At 31.8% G+C, this 15,818-nt stretch overlaps 3 protein-coding genes across 4 annotated transcripts; 2 read left to right on the plus strand and 1 right to left on the minus strand.

The window, feature by feature from the left end:
• Positions 1-1,198: 1,198 nt before the first annotated feature.
• LOC133192682 (complement C1q-like protein 4) lies at positions 1,199-3,122 on the minus strand. Of its 2 annotated transcripts, none has more exons than XM_061328675.1 (4): positions 3,060-3,119; positions 2,917-2,983; positions 2,435-2,806; positions 1,199-1,368 (listed from the first exon to the last, which is right to left on the minus strand). In XM_061328675.1, the coding sequence occupies exons 2-4, from the start codon at positions 2,981-2,983 to the stop codon at positions 1,229-1,231; spliced, it is 579 nt and encodes a 192-aa protein (XP_061184659.1). In that variant the 5' UTR covers positions 3,060-3,119; the 3' UTR covers positions 1,199-1,228. The 2 variants fall into 2 exon arrangements, with proteins under 2 accessions (XP_061184659.1, XP_061184657.1); XM_061328673.1 differs by lacking the exon at positions 1,199-1,368 and adding an exon at positions 1,589-1,759 and having other exon boundaries at positions 3,060-3,122.
• A 199-nt stretch (positions 3,123-3,321) lies between these two features.
• Positions 3,322-4,608, plus strand: LOC133192684 (complement C1q-like protein 4). Its single transcript, XM_061328676.1, has 5 exons — positions 3,322-3,384; positions 3,649-3,694; positions 3,799-3,995; positions 4,192-4,309; positions 4,463-4,608. Exons 2-5 carry the CDS (start codon positions 3,652-3,654, stop codon positions 4,603-4,605), a joined length of 501 nt encoding a protein of 166 aa, XP_061184660.1. The 5' UTR covers positions 3,322-3,384; positions 3,649-3,651; the 3' UTR covers positions 4,606-4,608.
• A 5,107-nt stretch (positions 4,609-9,715) lies between these two features.
• LOC133192685 (complement C1q-like protein 4) lies at positions 9,716-10,984 on the plus strand. The gene is made up of 5 exons (XM_061328677.1): positions 9,716-9,737; positions 10,000-10,045; positions 10,150-10,346; positions 10,571-10,688; positions 10,842-10,984. The coding sequence occupies exons 2-5, from the start codon at positions 10,003-10,005 to the stop codon at positions 10,982-10,984; spliced, it is 501 nt and encodes a 166-aa protein (XP_061184661.1). The 5' UTR covers positions 9,716-9,737; positions 10,000-10,002.
• The last annotated feature ends 4,834 nt before the right edge of the window (positions 10,985-15,818 follow it).

Genomic DNA, 15,818 nt, shown 5'->3' on the forward strand with positions numbered 1-15,818 from the left:
TTACTATTTAAAGCAATCAGAAAAATGTGATTTGAGTTGCTTTTTATTAAGTTTTTTTCTTTATTAGCAAGCTCCAAGTCAACTGTAGTTGTTTCAAAAGTAAGAAGTTTATGAATACTAGAAATGCTAATTTGAACACCCAACAATAGTCATTTAAGGAATGAGTTTAATTTTTCTGAATGTAAACTGGTTGGTGCGATGTTGTAGCATAGTTTTCTCTCCGGAAAAGCGGGTCCAGGTTAGTTTTTCCCCCACGGGAGATATTATTTCCTCCAATCAGAATGCACAAAGTCAGTAGAGAGTTTACCCCTGTTTCCGGATTACATCAACCGAAATCTTCGATCAAGCCTTATCCTGGGATTTGAGGGGTTGACCAAAACCATCGAAGTACATGTATATGCAGTCTTACACAACATTTCCTTATCACTCTCGGATATCAAGTAGCAAAATTTTATTGCGCGATCATATACAATGAAAAAATAGCCGTCCACTAAACTAAAAAGTGAGTCCCCTGGATCCAGGCATACGGGTACAATAATAAAAACTCATTATATCTGAGAAAATAACGCTCATCGAGCAGAAAAAAACTGTCTGTGTGATTATAATGAGACCTTAATTGTGAAAACCAGCTTCCCCGGGTCCAGGACCCAGTAATAGACTAAGTTGATCATATGTTGAAAAATTTATTTAACATCTTATATATCCCTATATCTAAATGGCAAAGTGGCTGCATGCTTATAATTGCAATTATATCCCTTTATCTAAATTGTTTAATTCATTAACTACGGACCCCGGGGTGGGACTAAATTGTTAAAAATATTAAAGATACATTTAACTTTTGAAAACTCTCAATTTATTCCAAAAACGCATCATTGCAGCAGCAGCGTATTTTATGAAAACCTCGATACTAGAAATAATCTTGGTAATTCATGATATCGTTATTGCAAATGCAAATCTAATTTAACCCTATAAACTTCATATCACATCAATAGTGTTAGTGCTCATATGAGACAGTCTCTTCGTCCCTCCCCTCTCTTCTTTCTTTGTTGGGAGAGGGTTACACCGGTTACAAAACGCTCTTTAAAGGGTTTAAGGCTTTAATGTTCTTTGTACATGACCTTAAATTTTAAGTCAAAAAGTGAAAAATAATGGGAATATTAAAAAAAAAATGTATGTACAAGTAGGACAATTTGTTTAGGATAATTCTTTTATTAAATGTATTTATTTCTCAGCCAATCAGCCCCTGGCCTGGATTACTGGGGGGTAATGGCGTCGGTGACACCATAAATCCAGAAAATGTGGAATATACTTCATTTTTGGCTCCATACAATGCATTTGTTCCTCGAGCTTGAACAAACACCTGGTCCTCTGGAAATAAGAGAAGATATAATCACAAGTTTGGAAATGAAAGTGTAACTCACAAAACCATAGCCTGGTTTTCTGACGACACTAGTACCTGACCCAGATTGATTAAAACGGAAGTCCATTTAGTTCCTGTTGCCTCATTTTGTAGTGGTTCTGAAAGGGACAACCATAAACAACCAGTACACCCACCAAAGATTTATAATCTGTTTAATAATATGTAACACACAAAGTATATGACATCATCCGATGATGTTTCCCGAGACCGGCGGAAGTGTGACCACACCCGTGCGACCAATACCGGGAACTATCATGAAACCAGAAAATGTGCTATAAACTTCGTTATGCTGTCCGAACATGGAATTGACACCCCTGGCTTGGACAAAAACCGTGTCCTCTGAAAAGCATAATTCGTTCGACAACTCAGTGATCGTTCAATGAAGGAAAGGAATCATTTTTTGATGTATAAATCGGCATTTATTTAGCGAAATGCTTAAAGCTAGGGAGAGAGGGGCTAAGCATTGGCAATTATTGAATCAGTTTCACTTAAAAGAAAAGCTAATAGCAGCATCAGCATTACATATTCAGCATTGTTAGCATTTATAAAAAGCTAGTTACATAATCTCTGTAAAACAAATGTATGTAATAAAGAAGAAACAAAACACAAACAAGCAGATCAAAAAACAAAACAAAAAAAACAAACAAACAAACAAACAAACAAACAAAACCACTTAATTAAAATACCAATATGTACAAAACAAAAGTATAGCTGCATGAAAGTAACAATGAAAAATAATCACTATAGAGCCCTTCTGGTACTTCAAAATTTAAATTCCCGAATAGCAGTTATTAACTTGGAATAGGGTCAGGATATTTACATTTAGCTAAGCATTGCTACCATTCAATGTAGTTAGTTTATAGTACATCCAGCATCTAAAATCGTAAGCAGCATATCACAGAGAGCAGCAGTAGTAATGTGCAACAGACTGGTCTTAATCTTGGATCTCTTAAAATTTCATTTTTAATTGTAGGAAGGAGTGACTTCAAAACTTTGAAAATATTTTTAACTTACGTTGATCCAACTGCAGTACTATAGTCTGGTGTCCAGAAGCATACCCATTTCGTACGTGGGCAAAAACACTGACAGTGTAATTGTTGTTTTGGTAAATATCTAAGTTAAGCTGGCTGGTGGCGGTAGAAACTCCATAGACCAGGAATGTATATGTACCCGCGTTTGGACAGGTAAACACTCCGGTACTGGAATCATACCCATTACCGATATTCAAAAATACACGGTCATATGGAATAAGGTCTGTGTCATTGGTAGTAAGCATGTGAGTAAGACCAGCAGAGAAACCCACAAACTTATCCGTGGGGGTCACGTGAGTATGACCATGATTCCCTGCGGCTCGTACGAAGGATGTAGGAAAGTAATTGTCGATTCCTGAATAGAAGATTTTTGGTAATAAGCATACTTTAACATGACTTGAAAACTCGCTTCATATATACGTAGATTGCAAAAATAAAAAGATCATATATTAGTTACAAGGTTACCTTTAACTTGTTCAATTGGTGTAGAGGCAACGAGGGAAACTAAACAGAGACAAACCAAAAACATCATCTAAAAGAGAAGACCAAACTTTACTTAATTTTACCAAACATAACATAGAGAATGTACGTAGATTTCACAAACTTACCTTAGAATCTAAAAGTCAGACAAGAAATTAGTGTGGGAACTAACAGGTTGCTGAATGTCAAAGACTTAACAGGTCAAATTCTGCTAGTTCCGTTCAATAGGTTGGAGAAGAATTTAAAAGACTAGAACAGAACACGGGTATGTACTTGTACAAAACTAGTCTCCTTACCAGGAAGGTTACTGCAGATGGTCCAAATTACATTAATTATATTTTCAATTTTGTTAAAACTTTGGAACTATATCGCAGTTTTTTCTTGGTGTAGGTTGGCACTTAGACAAAGTGTCTCTTGCGCTGATAAGGACATCTGGGAATTAACCAAAAGACGGTAAGTCGACCGATGAATGAAAATATTAGATAGTTATTTCAAGTTATAATTTGGATGAAAAATTAAATTGAGAAATAATTATGGATTGTTTATTTGAACAAAAAATCCATCAAAATTCTTTAAGTTTGGAAGGAAACGGTTAACCTACAAATTTGATTTACGATCTTGACCTCATTTTTTTCCTTCAAATCTTAAATACGATATATATCTCTGGCATTATCATAAATAATAGAATCTAACAACAGACTTTCTCTTTAATTACAGACAATGAATTCTTTGATATTTACACTTGTGATTGCAGTAGCTCTTTGTAAGTAACTAAAACATTTCTGATTCCATTTTCATTGAATGTGTATGTTTCCCGTAATACATGTATCCCCTAACCAAAAATAAAATGATTAATGAATCTTTCAGTTGAAGTAAAGGCAGAAACAAACGCTGTAGCCTTTTCCGCTGGTCTCTCTAAAAACCTACAGCTAGCGCACACCGAGATCGTAGTCTACGATAGAATCTTTACCAACGTTGGATCGGGCTACGACTCCAACACAGGGAAATTCCGCTGTCCCACCAGCGGGGTCTATGTTTTCCAATTCCATTCCGTTGCTAACCAAGTAAGCCAAATTAGTTTCCAGTTCAAATTCGATTTCAACTTATATGGCTCTTACAATGTCTGTGAATATGAATTTATACACAGCCGTTGGTACATGTATGGGATAACAGTAAAAGGTGTTTTTAACTATTGTTATTATCGGTTTTTATTTTTTTTTTACATACTCTAACATGTTCCTGTATATTGGATCCTTCCAGGATAAAACCATTTGGACGGAACTTTGGCACAATGGGTACTATATTTGCTCGATGTATGGACACACGTCTGGTGATTACGCTTCTGGAGGAAATTCGGCCGTCCTCCGTTTAACAAAGGGTACGCAAAGTGAACATATGTTCAAAGCATCATCCCAATGTTGTATATCTATATTACCAACCCCTTTTCTTGTAAATATTGTAAAAAAAAAAAGTTTGCTTTCATGAGAAGGATTCTTAGAAGTTTTATGTTTTATGCGGATTTTCTTTGAAGGTGATGAGGTTTACGTCAAGGCTGTAGATGCCGTAAATGGGGCCGCAACCAACATGTATGGCGCCAGTGACGAGGTCTATTCAACATTCTCCGGCTATATGGTGGCTCCAGTCTACGAGGAATTTCCATCCGTTGTTGGATAGAAATGACTATTAAAACTTCTGTGCAATTTTTATATGTAAATAAAGATATACAGAAATAAATATGTTTATTAACGTCCAATCAATTCTGGGATAATGTATTGTCCTCCTGTCTCCCAAGACTATCCTTGCAGGATTGGTTTTGTTCTGTCATTTTTGTCCCACCGTCTGTCACAAACGTATTGAAATCAAAACTCTATATTGGAGTCGATCTTCATTAAGGTACTACCAATCACTTAGCGCATTCGTTTATGATCCAGAATCACGTGGCAATGTCATGGAATACAGTATTTTACAATCTTTTACACAAATTGTATTGCAACATAAAAAAAAATATAATTTCAACTACCAACCCGAAGGAAATAATCATGGATTCTCGCTATTTATATAAAGTGCTGGATATTGAGACATTTTTCTTTTCATGGTGCTGTACAAAATTGTGCATTTGTTAAGCAGTTAAAACAAACCGAGCAGTGTATAATGTCTGGAATGCGTCAGTTACCCCTTCGATGGTGACTGCTCGGGAAATAAGACATTTCTAGATACATGTACTTGAACATTGTGTGGGTGCTCTAGAAGACACATCCAGACACCAGAACGATGCAACAGTTAAATAAATGAATGCCAATCTGCTTTTTCCCAAATCTTCTCTTAAACGACTTGTATTTATGTCTACGAAATACAAACCTAACAACACAATTATGAATAAATCAAAATTAAATTACAAAGAAAACATTTCCAGTCATAAAGCAGTAATTAATGTGATATAGGTATGAAATGATCATTTCTATACTTACATGTTATGTGATACAAATAGACTACATTAATATGTATGGTATATGAAATTTTTATGAAATGTCATTTTTCGGAATAACTCGTATTCACAAGTGGAAAGACCGATGTCTTACAGTCCTTATATTTTTTTCGCATCTTCCCAATGTCAGGACCGTTGAGTCCACTTTTGACCGTGGGACTCAGAACCCGTAATATTGTGAATGAGAATGATTTTCCCGATCTTGTGAAAAGTAAATCTAAAGAGTAGAAGAACGATAACTCTTACAATAACGATACTCCTTTATTGTTATATTGTATTATATATATGTAATCTATAAAACCGCCATACAATGCCATTATGTAATATTTTGTATTATATATTATTGTTGAAATGCAATAAGATGTACGTCTTAAGCAATAATAATAAATAATAATAATAATAGATTGTTAACAGACAATTTTTATTGTAATGTGTCATGGTTACCATGGCAACATTCCTTATAATTTGAAAAAAATAGGATTTTGAACAATCAACTTATTCAGCAGTGTTGAAAAGTGACAATGACTGTGTCGAAAGTCAAGTAAATTATATTTGGGAAAACAACTATTACAAATGTTACCATTAAACAAAGTATAAAATGCAATAATTTTATCTATTTTGATCATATATACATTGAATAATAAGAGCAATCCCCAACAAATAAATTCTATATTTAACTATAGTTTGCTATAGTTAACTATAGTTTCAAAGTATTACTATAGTAAATCAAAGTTTTTACTATAGTAAATCGAAGTGTTTTATTATGGATTTCAAATTGTTATATTTTATATTCTCCAGTTCATAAATGCACATTTTTTATATTAACTGGAACTATTTCTTGTATATTCAAATATTATTTCCACATTTTACATCACTGTTATCGAATTTAAGAGATTTTAAGCTTTGAAAGCTCAGACAAAGTTCTAGAGTAAAGTTTTACAATAAACCAAAATATTTAATATTAACGAGGTCCGTTCCTGAGCTTTTGAGAAGATTTTTGTGTAAACCTCTATCTAAAAAATTCTGCATAATGTTTTATTTATTACAATAAATTTGGATTGTGCAATGCTCATTTAACTATATTCAATTAAAACCTCATGATTAAATTCCGTACTGAAAGCATTAAGTTAGAAACTATATTTTGTGGCGGAAGGTTTTATAGAAGAAAATTATCTATTTTTCTCATTCGAAATATTTACAGTATTGTTAAGTTTGGAGTCCTATTTTTACATGCAGCCTGCACACAAAGTTATTTTGAGCAGTGAAATGTTTTATGCTGGTCCTAAATAATATATTAAATTAACCGTCATGAATTCTGTCATCATATTGGACAAATATAACAAATATATTGAAAAAGTACAATTAACCGCCGCTAGAATTGTAACAGGACTTCCGATTTTTGTGTCTAGAGAAGCACTATATTCTGAAACTGGTTGGGAAACTTTAAAAAGCAGGCGATATATTGCAAAAATGACAACTATGTTCAAAATTCACACGGGAAGAGTACCTGAGTATTTGCATGATATTGTCCCCAATAAGCGTGAGCATGTATCTCTATACAATACCCGTAATAAACAAGATTATATTGTTCCAAGGTGTAGATTAGAATTATTTAGAAACTCTTTCGTACCTGATGCTGCAAAACAATGGAATTTACTAAAAACAGAGGTTAGAGAAGCCATCTCAATCAAAACATTCCGAAAAAACTTGATAACAAAAATTAAAAATCCACCATCATACTTCTCTTTTGGTAAGCGATACACCAATATCATTCATACTAAGCTAAGACATTCCTGTATTCTAAATTATGATCTTTATAAACGAAACATTATAAATAGTCCCTTATGTTTATGTGGAAAAAACGAAGATGTGTACCATTTCTTTTTTGCATGCAAAAATTATTCTAATGCAAGAAGTACTCTTTTTAATCGCTTGTTCACTCTTGAACTGGTTACTATTGATATAAATCTATTATTATGTGGTGATGTTAATTTGCCTTTACAGATAAATAACAGTATTTTTGCTGCTGTTCATAAATTTATTGACGAAACATGTAGATTTTCTAGTTGATATGCTATTTAATTGCTTTTTCACTTGTATTAATTGTATTATTTTCTTCTGTTTTGCATGACAAATTGTTATATATAAGGAGAGGAACTTTGTAAGTTGTAAAGAACTTGTTTCCAATCCTTTTGATGTACTCAATAAAATATGTTCAAAACAAACAACAAATATATTGTGAAAGTCTTGGGGAAAAATAGCCCATTTTAGGCTGAAAATTAGCACTATTTTAGTTATATCTAAAAATTAACATCACATACCCCCACTTTTAATTTTATTTTCTGAATAAACAAGATAATTTTAACCATTCTGCTTAATCTCAGAAAAATGTCATTACTTTCAAAAGATTTTATTGCTTGTTAAATTTTTAATGCCAGAAAAATGACATTTTTTGAGAGCAAAAAGGTCAAATAATTGACTATGCGAAGTAATATGAAACACTTTTTTTGTTGTCACAAATTTTAAAGAGACTATTCAAGACGAAAAAAGACTGTATTTGTTCCCATTATTTGGATAAAATTTATGAGGAAAAACTTTGAAAAATTGATTTATGTGTAAGACGTAATTAAAGTGCAAAAAGGTCATATTAAATGCTCCGTAGCTCCGAAAGAAGTGCATTGACCCCCATTTTTGGTTTTGATTTTTAATTAAGCTATGTGTCTAGATTCCCAAAATATACTTGATAAAAAATTCTCAATACTTTTGATAACAGGATCCAACCTCCTTAAAGAGATATATCAATTTACGCACAAGAAACTGTAAGAAAAGCAGTTGTTTTTCGTGGACTTAATAATCATTATTTTGTTTTCAATAACATATTCATAATCAAAACTGGAATGCCTGACACATAAACTCTGAACCATGATACATCTTTGGATATACACTGTATATTCTCAAAATATTCAACATGTTTGTACACAAACATCGACACTATTTTGCTTAAAAGGTTCAGAATACAAATACAAAAATAATTTGTCATTGTAGTTTAGGTATTAAATATATTTTACGCAACCAATCTTCACAAAGTGAGTTTTCTTTAGGAGAATTTTACTGTCAAAAACAAAAGTAGCATTCTTGTAACTTGTACATTGTACTACGTAAATGTTAAATCACACATGAAGACAGCAATTTTCTCAAAGTTGTCGATCATATGCATATTTGCAAGTTTTCTTCGGTTGTTTGTATACAGCTGACATGAATGTCACTGTTTTTTTTTTATTTATTAATTATTATTAATTAATTACATGTAATTATTGTCAACTGCTGACTCCAGTGTATTAATTACATTGTGAAATTACATATATAAAGTATATGTACTGGTCTGTGCTCCATAATTATTTCTGTTTATCTAACTTGTATGTATTCCAGCTATTTCACGTGTATCTTTTATATTGTCTTTGTATATATTGTATATAGAACCTCGTGTACCACTAAGTGGTTTGGGTGAATAAATTGAATTGAATTGAATGCTGAAAAGTATCATTAATTTACTTTAAGATATAATACAAAACACTAATTTATGGTACCACACGTGTTATAAGAATTTTTATTTTTATAGAAGCAGTGCTAATGAAAGTATGGAAAAATCTGCAAAAATTGTATTTTTTTTTCTTCCGATCCATCTGCAGCTAAATTTTTTTTCCATGAAATGTAAAGATAACGAACAGTAATCAAGCTCAAAAATCCAATAAAACAAATTGCGAGTAGAACATACATGGACCTCTGAAAACATCTGAGGTGCGATCAGGTGCCATGAAGGAGTAAGCATCCCCTGTCGACCGGCTACATGATCAGAAGTGTGAGACTCCGGAGTCTTTTATTTCTAGTTCAATGGGATATATCAAATCACCAAATTAATGAATAAATAGTTAATTCATAAAACGTTATTGATATATTTGAATGTCGAATCGAAGGCCACTTCTTTTCATGTAGTAGGTTTTGAATAAATTTTTGCTACAGAAGTCTGCTAATAATGGAACACAATTAAAACCCAGATTGTTGGAAAACCTGGTATCCATTGCAATGCATTATATAGATATTGACAATGAGACTCTTAAGCATCCTTTTAATATGAATTTCAGAGTACTTGTGAGTGGAATCAGAATGGTTTTTAACAAACTAAGGTTGTAGATGACCAATGACAAGATAGGAAAATTTGCGAGTTCCATTGTTATTAAAGAAGCAGTTGTCTATGATGTCAAAAAAAAAGTCTTTAATTTATAACTCATGAGAAGGACATCTGGGAATTAACCAAAAGACGGTAAGTCGACCGATGAATGAAAATATTAGATAGTTATTTCGAGTTATAATTTGAATGAAAAGTTAAATTTAGAAATAACTATGGATTGTTTATTTGAAAAAAAAATCCATCAAAATTTTTTAAGTTTGGAAGGAAACGGTTAACCTACAAATTTGATTTACGGTCTTGACCTCATTTTTTTTTCAAATCTTAAATACGATATATATCTCTGGCATTATCATAAACAATAGAATCTAACAACAGAATTTCTCTTTAATTACAGACAATGAATTCTTTGATATTTACACTTGTGATTGCAGTAGCTCTTTGTAAGTAACTAAAACATCTCTGATTTCATTTTCATTGAACGTGTATGTTTCCCGTAATACATGTATCCCCTAAGCAAAAATAAAATGATTAATGAATCTTTCAGTTGAAGTAAAGGCAGAAACAAACGCTGTAGCCTTTTCCGCTGGTCTCTCTAAAAACCTGCAGCTAGCGCACACCGAGATCGTAGTCTACGATAGAATCTTTACCAACGTTGGATCGGGCTACGACTCCAACACAGGGAAATTCCGCTGTCCCACCAGCGGGGTCTATGTTTTCCAATTCCATTCCGTTGCTAACCAAGTAAGCCAAATTAGTTTCCAGTTAAAATTCGATTTCAACTTATATGGCTCTTGCAATGTCTGTGAATATGAATTTATACGCAGCCGTTGGTACATGTATGAACAATAAATAGTGTTTTTAATTATTGTTATTATTATTTTTAATTATTTTTAAAATTATTATTTTTATTTTTTTTTTTTACATACATGTACTCTAACATGTTCCTGTATATTGGATCCTTCCAGGATAAAACCATTTGGACGGAACTTTGGCACAATGGGTACTATATTTGCTCGATGTATGGACACACGTCTGGTGATTACGCTTCTGGAGGAAATTCGGCCGTCCTCCGTTTAACAAAGGGTACGCAAAGTGAACATATGTTCAAAGCATCATCCCAATGTTGTATATCTATATTACCAACCCCTTTTCTTGTAAATATTGTAAAAAAAAAAAGTTTGCTTTCATGAGAAGGATTCTTAGAAGTTTTATGTTTTATGCGGATTTTCTTTGAAGGTGATGAGGTTTACGTCAAGGCTGTAGATGCCGTAAATGGGGCCGCAACCAACATGTATGGCGCCAGTGACGAGGTCTATTCAACATTCTCCGGCTATATGGTGGCTCCAGTCTACGAGGAATTCCCATCCGTTGTTGGATAGAAATGACTATTAAAACTTCTGTGCAATTTTTATATGTAAATAAAGATATACAGAAATAAATATGTTTATTAACGTCCAATCAATTCTGGGATAATGTATTGTCCTCCTGTCTCCCAAGACTATCCTTGCAGGATTGGTTTTGTTCTGTCATTTTTGTCCGTCCGTCTGTCACAAACGTATTGAAATCAAAACTCTATATTGGAGTCGATCTTCATTAAGGTACTACCAATCACTTAGCGCATTCGTTTATGATCCAGAATCACGTGGCAATGTCATGGAATACAGTATTTTACAATCTTTTACACAAATTGTATTGCAACATAAAAAAAAATATAATTTCAACTACCAACCCGAAGGAAATAATCATGGATTCTCGCTATTTATATAAAGTGCTGGATATTGAGACATTTTTCTTTTCATGGTGCTGTACAAAATTGTGCATTTGTTAAGCAGTTAAAACAAACCGAGCAGTGTATAATGTCTGGAATGCGTCAGTTACCCCTTCGATGGTGACTGCTCGGGAAATAAGACATTTCTAGATACATGTACTTGAACATTGTGTGGGTGCTCTAGAAGACACATCCAGACACCAGAACGATGCAACAGTTAAATAAATGAATGCCAATCTGCTTTTTCCCAAATCTTCTCTTAAACGACTTGTATTTATGTCTACGAAATACAAACCTAACAACACAATTATGAATAAATCAAAATTAAATTACAAAGAAAACATTTCCAGTCATAAAGCAGTAATTAATGTGATATAGGTATGAAATGATCATTTCTATACTTACATGTTATGTGATACAAATAGACTACATTAATATGTATGGTATATGAAATTTTTATGAAATGTCATTTTTCGGAATAACTCGTATTCACAAGTGGAAAGACCGATGTCTTACAGTCCTTATATTTTTTTCGCATCTTCCCAATGTCAGGACCGTTGAGTCCACTTTTGACCGTGGGACTCAGAACCCGTAATATTGTGAATGAGAATGATTTTCCCGATCTTGTGAAAAGTAAATCTAAAGAGTAGAAGAACGATAACTCTTACAATAACGATACTCCTTTATTGTTATATTGTATTATATATATGTAATCTATAAAACCGCCATACAATGCCATTATGTAATATTTTGTATTATATATTATTGTTGAAATGCAATAAGATGTACGTCTTAAGCAATAATAATAAATAATAATAATAATAGATTGTTAACAGACAATTTTTATTGTAATGTGTCATGGTTACCATGGCAACATTCCTTATAATTTGAAAAAAATAGGATTTTGAACAATCAACTTATTCAGCAGTGTTGAAAAGTGACAATGACTGTGTCGAAAGTCAAGTAAATTATATTTGGGAAAACAACTATTACAAATGTTACCATTAAACAAAGTATAAAATGCAATAATTTTATCTATTTTGATCATATATACATTGAATAATAAGAGCAATCCCCAACAAATAAATTCTATATTTAACTATAGTTTGCTATAGTTAACTATAGTTTCAAAGTTTTACTATAGTAAATCAAAGTTTTTACTATAGTAAATCGAAGTGTTTTATTATGGATTTCAAATTGTTATATTTTATATTCTCCAGTTCATAAATGCACATTTTTTATATTAACTGGAACTATTTCTTGTATATTCAAATATTATTTCCACATTTTACATCACTGTTATCGAATTTAAGAGATTTTAAGCTTTGAAAGCTCAGACAAAGTTCTAGAGTAAAGTTTTACAATAAACCAAAATATTTAATATTAACGAGGTCCGTTCCTGAGCTTTTGAGAAGATTTTTGTGTAAACCTCTATCTAAAAAATTCTGCATAATGTTTTATTTATTACAATAAATTTGGATTGTGCAATGCTCATTTAACTATATTCAATTAAAACCTCATGATTAAATTCCGTACTGAAAGCATTAAGTTAGAAACTATATTTTGTGGCGGAAGGTTTTATAGAAGAAAATTATCTATTTTTCTCATTCGAAATATTTACAGTATTGTTAAGTTTGGAGTCCTATTTTTACATGCAGCCTGCACACAAAGTTATTTTGAGCAGTGAAATGTTTTATGCTGGTCCTAAATAATATATTAAATTAACCGTCATGAATTCTGTCATCATATTGGACAAATATAACAAATATATTGAAAAAGTACAATTAACCGCCGCTAGAATTGTAACAGGACTTCCGATTTTTGTGTCTAGAGAAGCACTATATTCTGAAACTGGTTGGGAAACTTTAAAAAGCAGGCGATATATTGCAAAAATGACAACTATGTTCAAAATTCACACGGGAAGAGTACCTGAGTATTTGCATGATATTGTCCCCAATAAGCGTGAGCATGTATCTCTATACAATACCCGTAATAAACAAGATTATATTATTCCAAGGTGTAGATTAGAATTATTTAGAAACTCTTTCGTACCTGATGCTGCAAAACAATGGAATTTACTAAAAACAGAGGTTAGAGAAGCCATCTCAATCAAAACATTCCGAAAAAACTTGATAACAAAAATTAAAAATCCACCATCATACTTCTCTTTTGGTAAGCGATACACCAATATCATTCATACTAAGCTAAGACATTCCTGTATTCTAAATTATGATCTTTATAAACGAAACATTATAAATAGTCCCTTATGTTTATGTGGAAAAAACGAAGATGTGTACCATTTCTTTTTTGCATGCAAAAATTATTCTAATGCAAGAAGTACTCTTTTTAATCGCTTGTTCACTCTTGAACTGGTTACTATTGATATAAATCTATTATTATGTGGTGATGTTAATTTGCCTTTACAGATAAATAACAGTATTTTTGCTGCTGTTCATAAATTTATTGACGAAACATGTAGATTTTCTAGTTGATATGCTATTTAATTGCTTTTTCACTTGTATTAATTGTATTATTTTCTTCTATTTTGCATGACAAATTGTTATATATAAGGAGAGGAACTTTGTAAGTTGTAAAGAACTTGTTTCCAATCCTTTTGATGTACTCAATAAAATATGTTCAAAACAAACAACAAATATATTGTGAAAGTCTTGGGGAAAAATAGCCCATTTTAGGCTGAAAATTAGCACTATTTTAGTTATATCTAAAAATTAACATCACATACCCCCACTTTTAATTTTATTTTCTGAATAAACAAGATAATTTTAACCATTCTGCTTAATCTCAGAAAAATGTCATTACTTTCAAAAGATTTTATTGCTTGTTAAATTTTTAATGCCAGAAAAATGACATTTTTTGAGAGCAAAAAGGTCAAATAATTGACTATGCGAAGTAATATGAAACACTTTTTTTGTTGTCACAAATTTTAAAGAGACTATTCAAGACGAAAAAAGACTGTATTTGTTCCCATAATTTATTTGGATAAAATTTATGAGGAAAAACTTTGAAAAATTGATTTATGTGTAAGACGTAATTAAAGTGCAAAAAGGTCATATTAAATGCTCCGTAGCTCCGAAAGAAGTGCATTGACCCCCATTTTTGGTTTTGATTTTTAATTAAGCTATGTGTCTAGATTCCCAAAATATACTTGATAAAAAATTCTCAATACTTTTGATAACAGGATCCAACCTCCTTAAAGAGATATATCAATTTACGCACAAGAAACTGTAAGAAAAGCAGTTGTTTTTCGTGGACTTAATAATCATTATTTTGTTTTCAATAACATATTCATAATCAAAACTGGAATGCCTGACACATAAACTCTGAACCATGATACATCTTTGGATATACACTGTATATTCTCAAAATATTCAACATGTTTGTACACAAACATCGACACTATTTTGCTTAAAAGGTTCAGAATACAAATACAAAAATAATTTGTCATTGTAGTTTAGGTATTAAATATATTTTACGCAACCAATCTTCACAAAGTGAGTTTTCTTTAGGAGAATTTTACTGTCAAAAACAAAAGTAGCATTCTTGTAACTTGTACATTGTACTACGTAAATGTTAAATCACACATGAAGACAGCAATTTTCTCAAAGTTGTCGATCATATGCATATTTGCAAGTTTTCTTCGGTTGTTTGTATACAGCTGACATGAATGTCACTGTTTTTTTTTATTTATTAATTATTATTAATTAATTACATGTAATTATTGTCAACTGCTGACTCCAGTGTATTAATTAAATTGTGAAATTACATATATAAAGTATATGTACTGGTCTGTGCTCCATAATTATTTCTGTTTATCTAACTTGTATGTATTCCAGCTATTTCACGTGTATCTTTTATATTGTCTTTGTATATATTGTATATAGAACCTCGTGTACCACTAAGTGGTTTGGGTGAATAAATTGAATTGAATTGAATGCTGAAAAGTATCATTAATTTACTTTAAGATATAATACAAAACACTAATTTATGGTACCACACGTGTTATAAGAATTTTTATTTTTATAGAAGCAGTGCTAATGAAAGTATGGAAAAATCTGCAAAAATTGTATTTTTTTTTCTTCCGATCCATCTGCAGCTAAATTTTTTTTCCATGAAATGTAAAGATAACGAACAGTAATCAAGCTCAAAAATCCAATAAAACAAATTGCGAGTAGAACATACATGGACCTCTGAAAACATCTGAGGTGCGATCAGGTGCCATGAAGGAGTAAGCATCCCCTGTCGACCGGCTACATGATCAGAAGTGTGAGACTCCGGAGTCTTTTATTTCTAGTTCAATGGGATATATCAAATCACCAAATTAATGAATAAATAGTTAATTCATAAAACGTTATTGATATATTTGAATGTCGAATCGAAGGCCACTTCTTTTCATGTAGTAGGTTTTGAATAAATTTTTGCTACAG

This window comes from Saccostrea echinata, unplaced genomic scaffold, assembly GCF_033153115.1.
Source record: "Saccostrea echinata isolate AGI-Se365-2 ecotype Australia unplaced genomic scaffold, CSIRO_AGI_Sech_v1 ptg000025l, whole genome shotgun sequence".
NCBI lineage: Eukaryota > Metazoa > Mollusca > Bivalvia > Ostreida > Ostreidae > Saccostrea > Saccostrea echinata.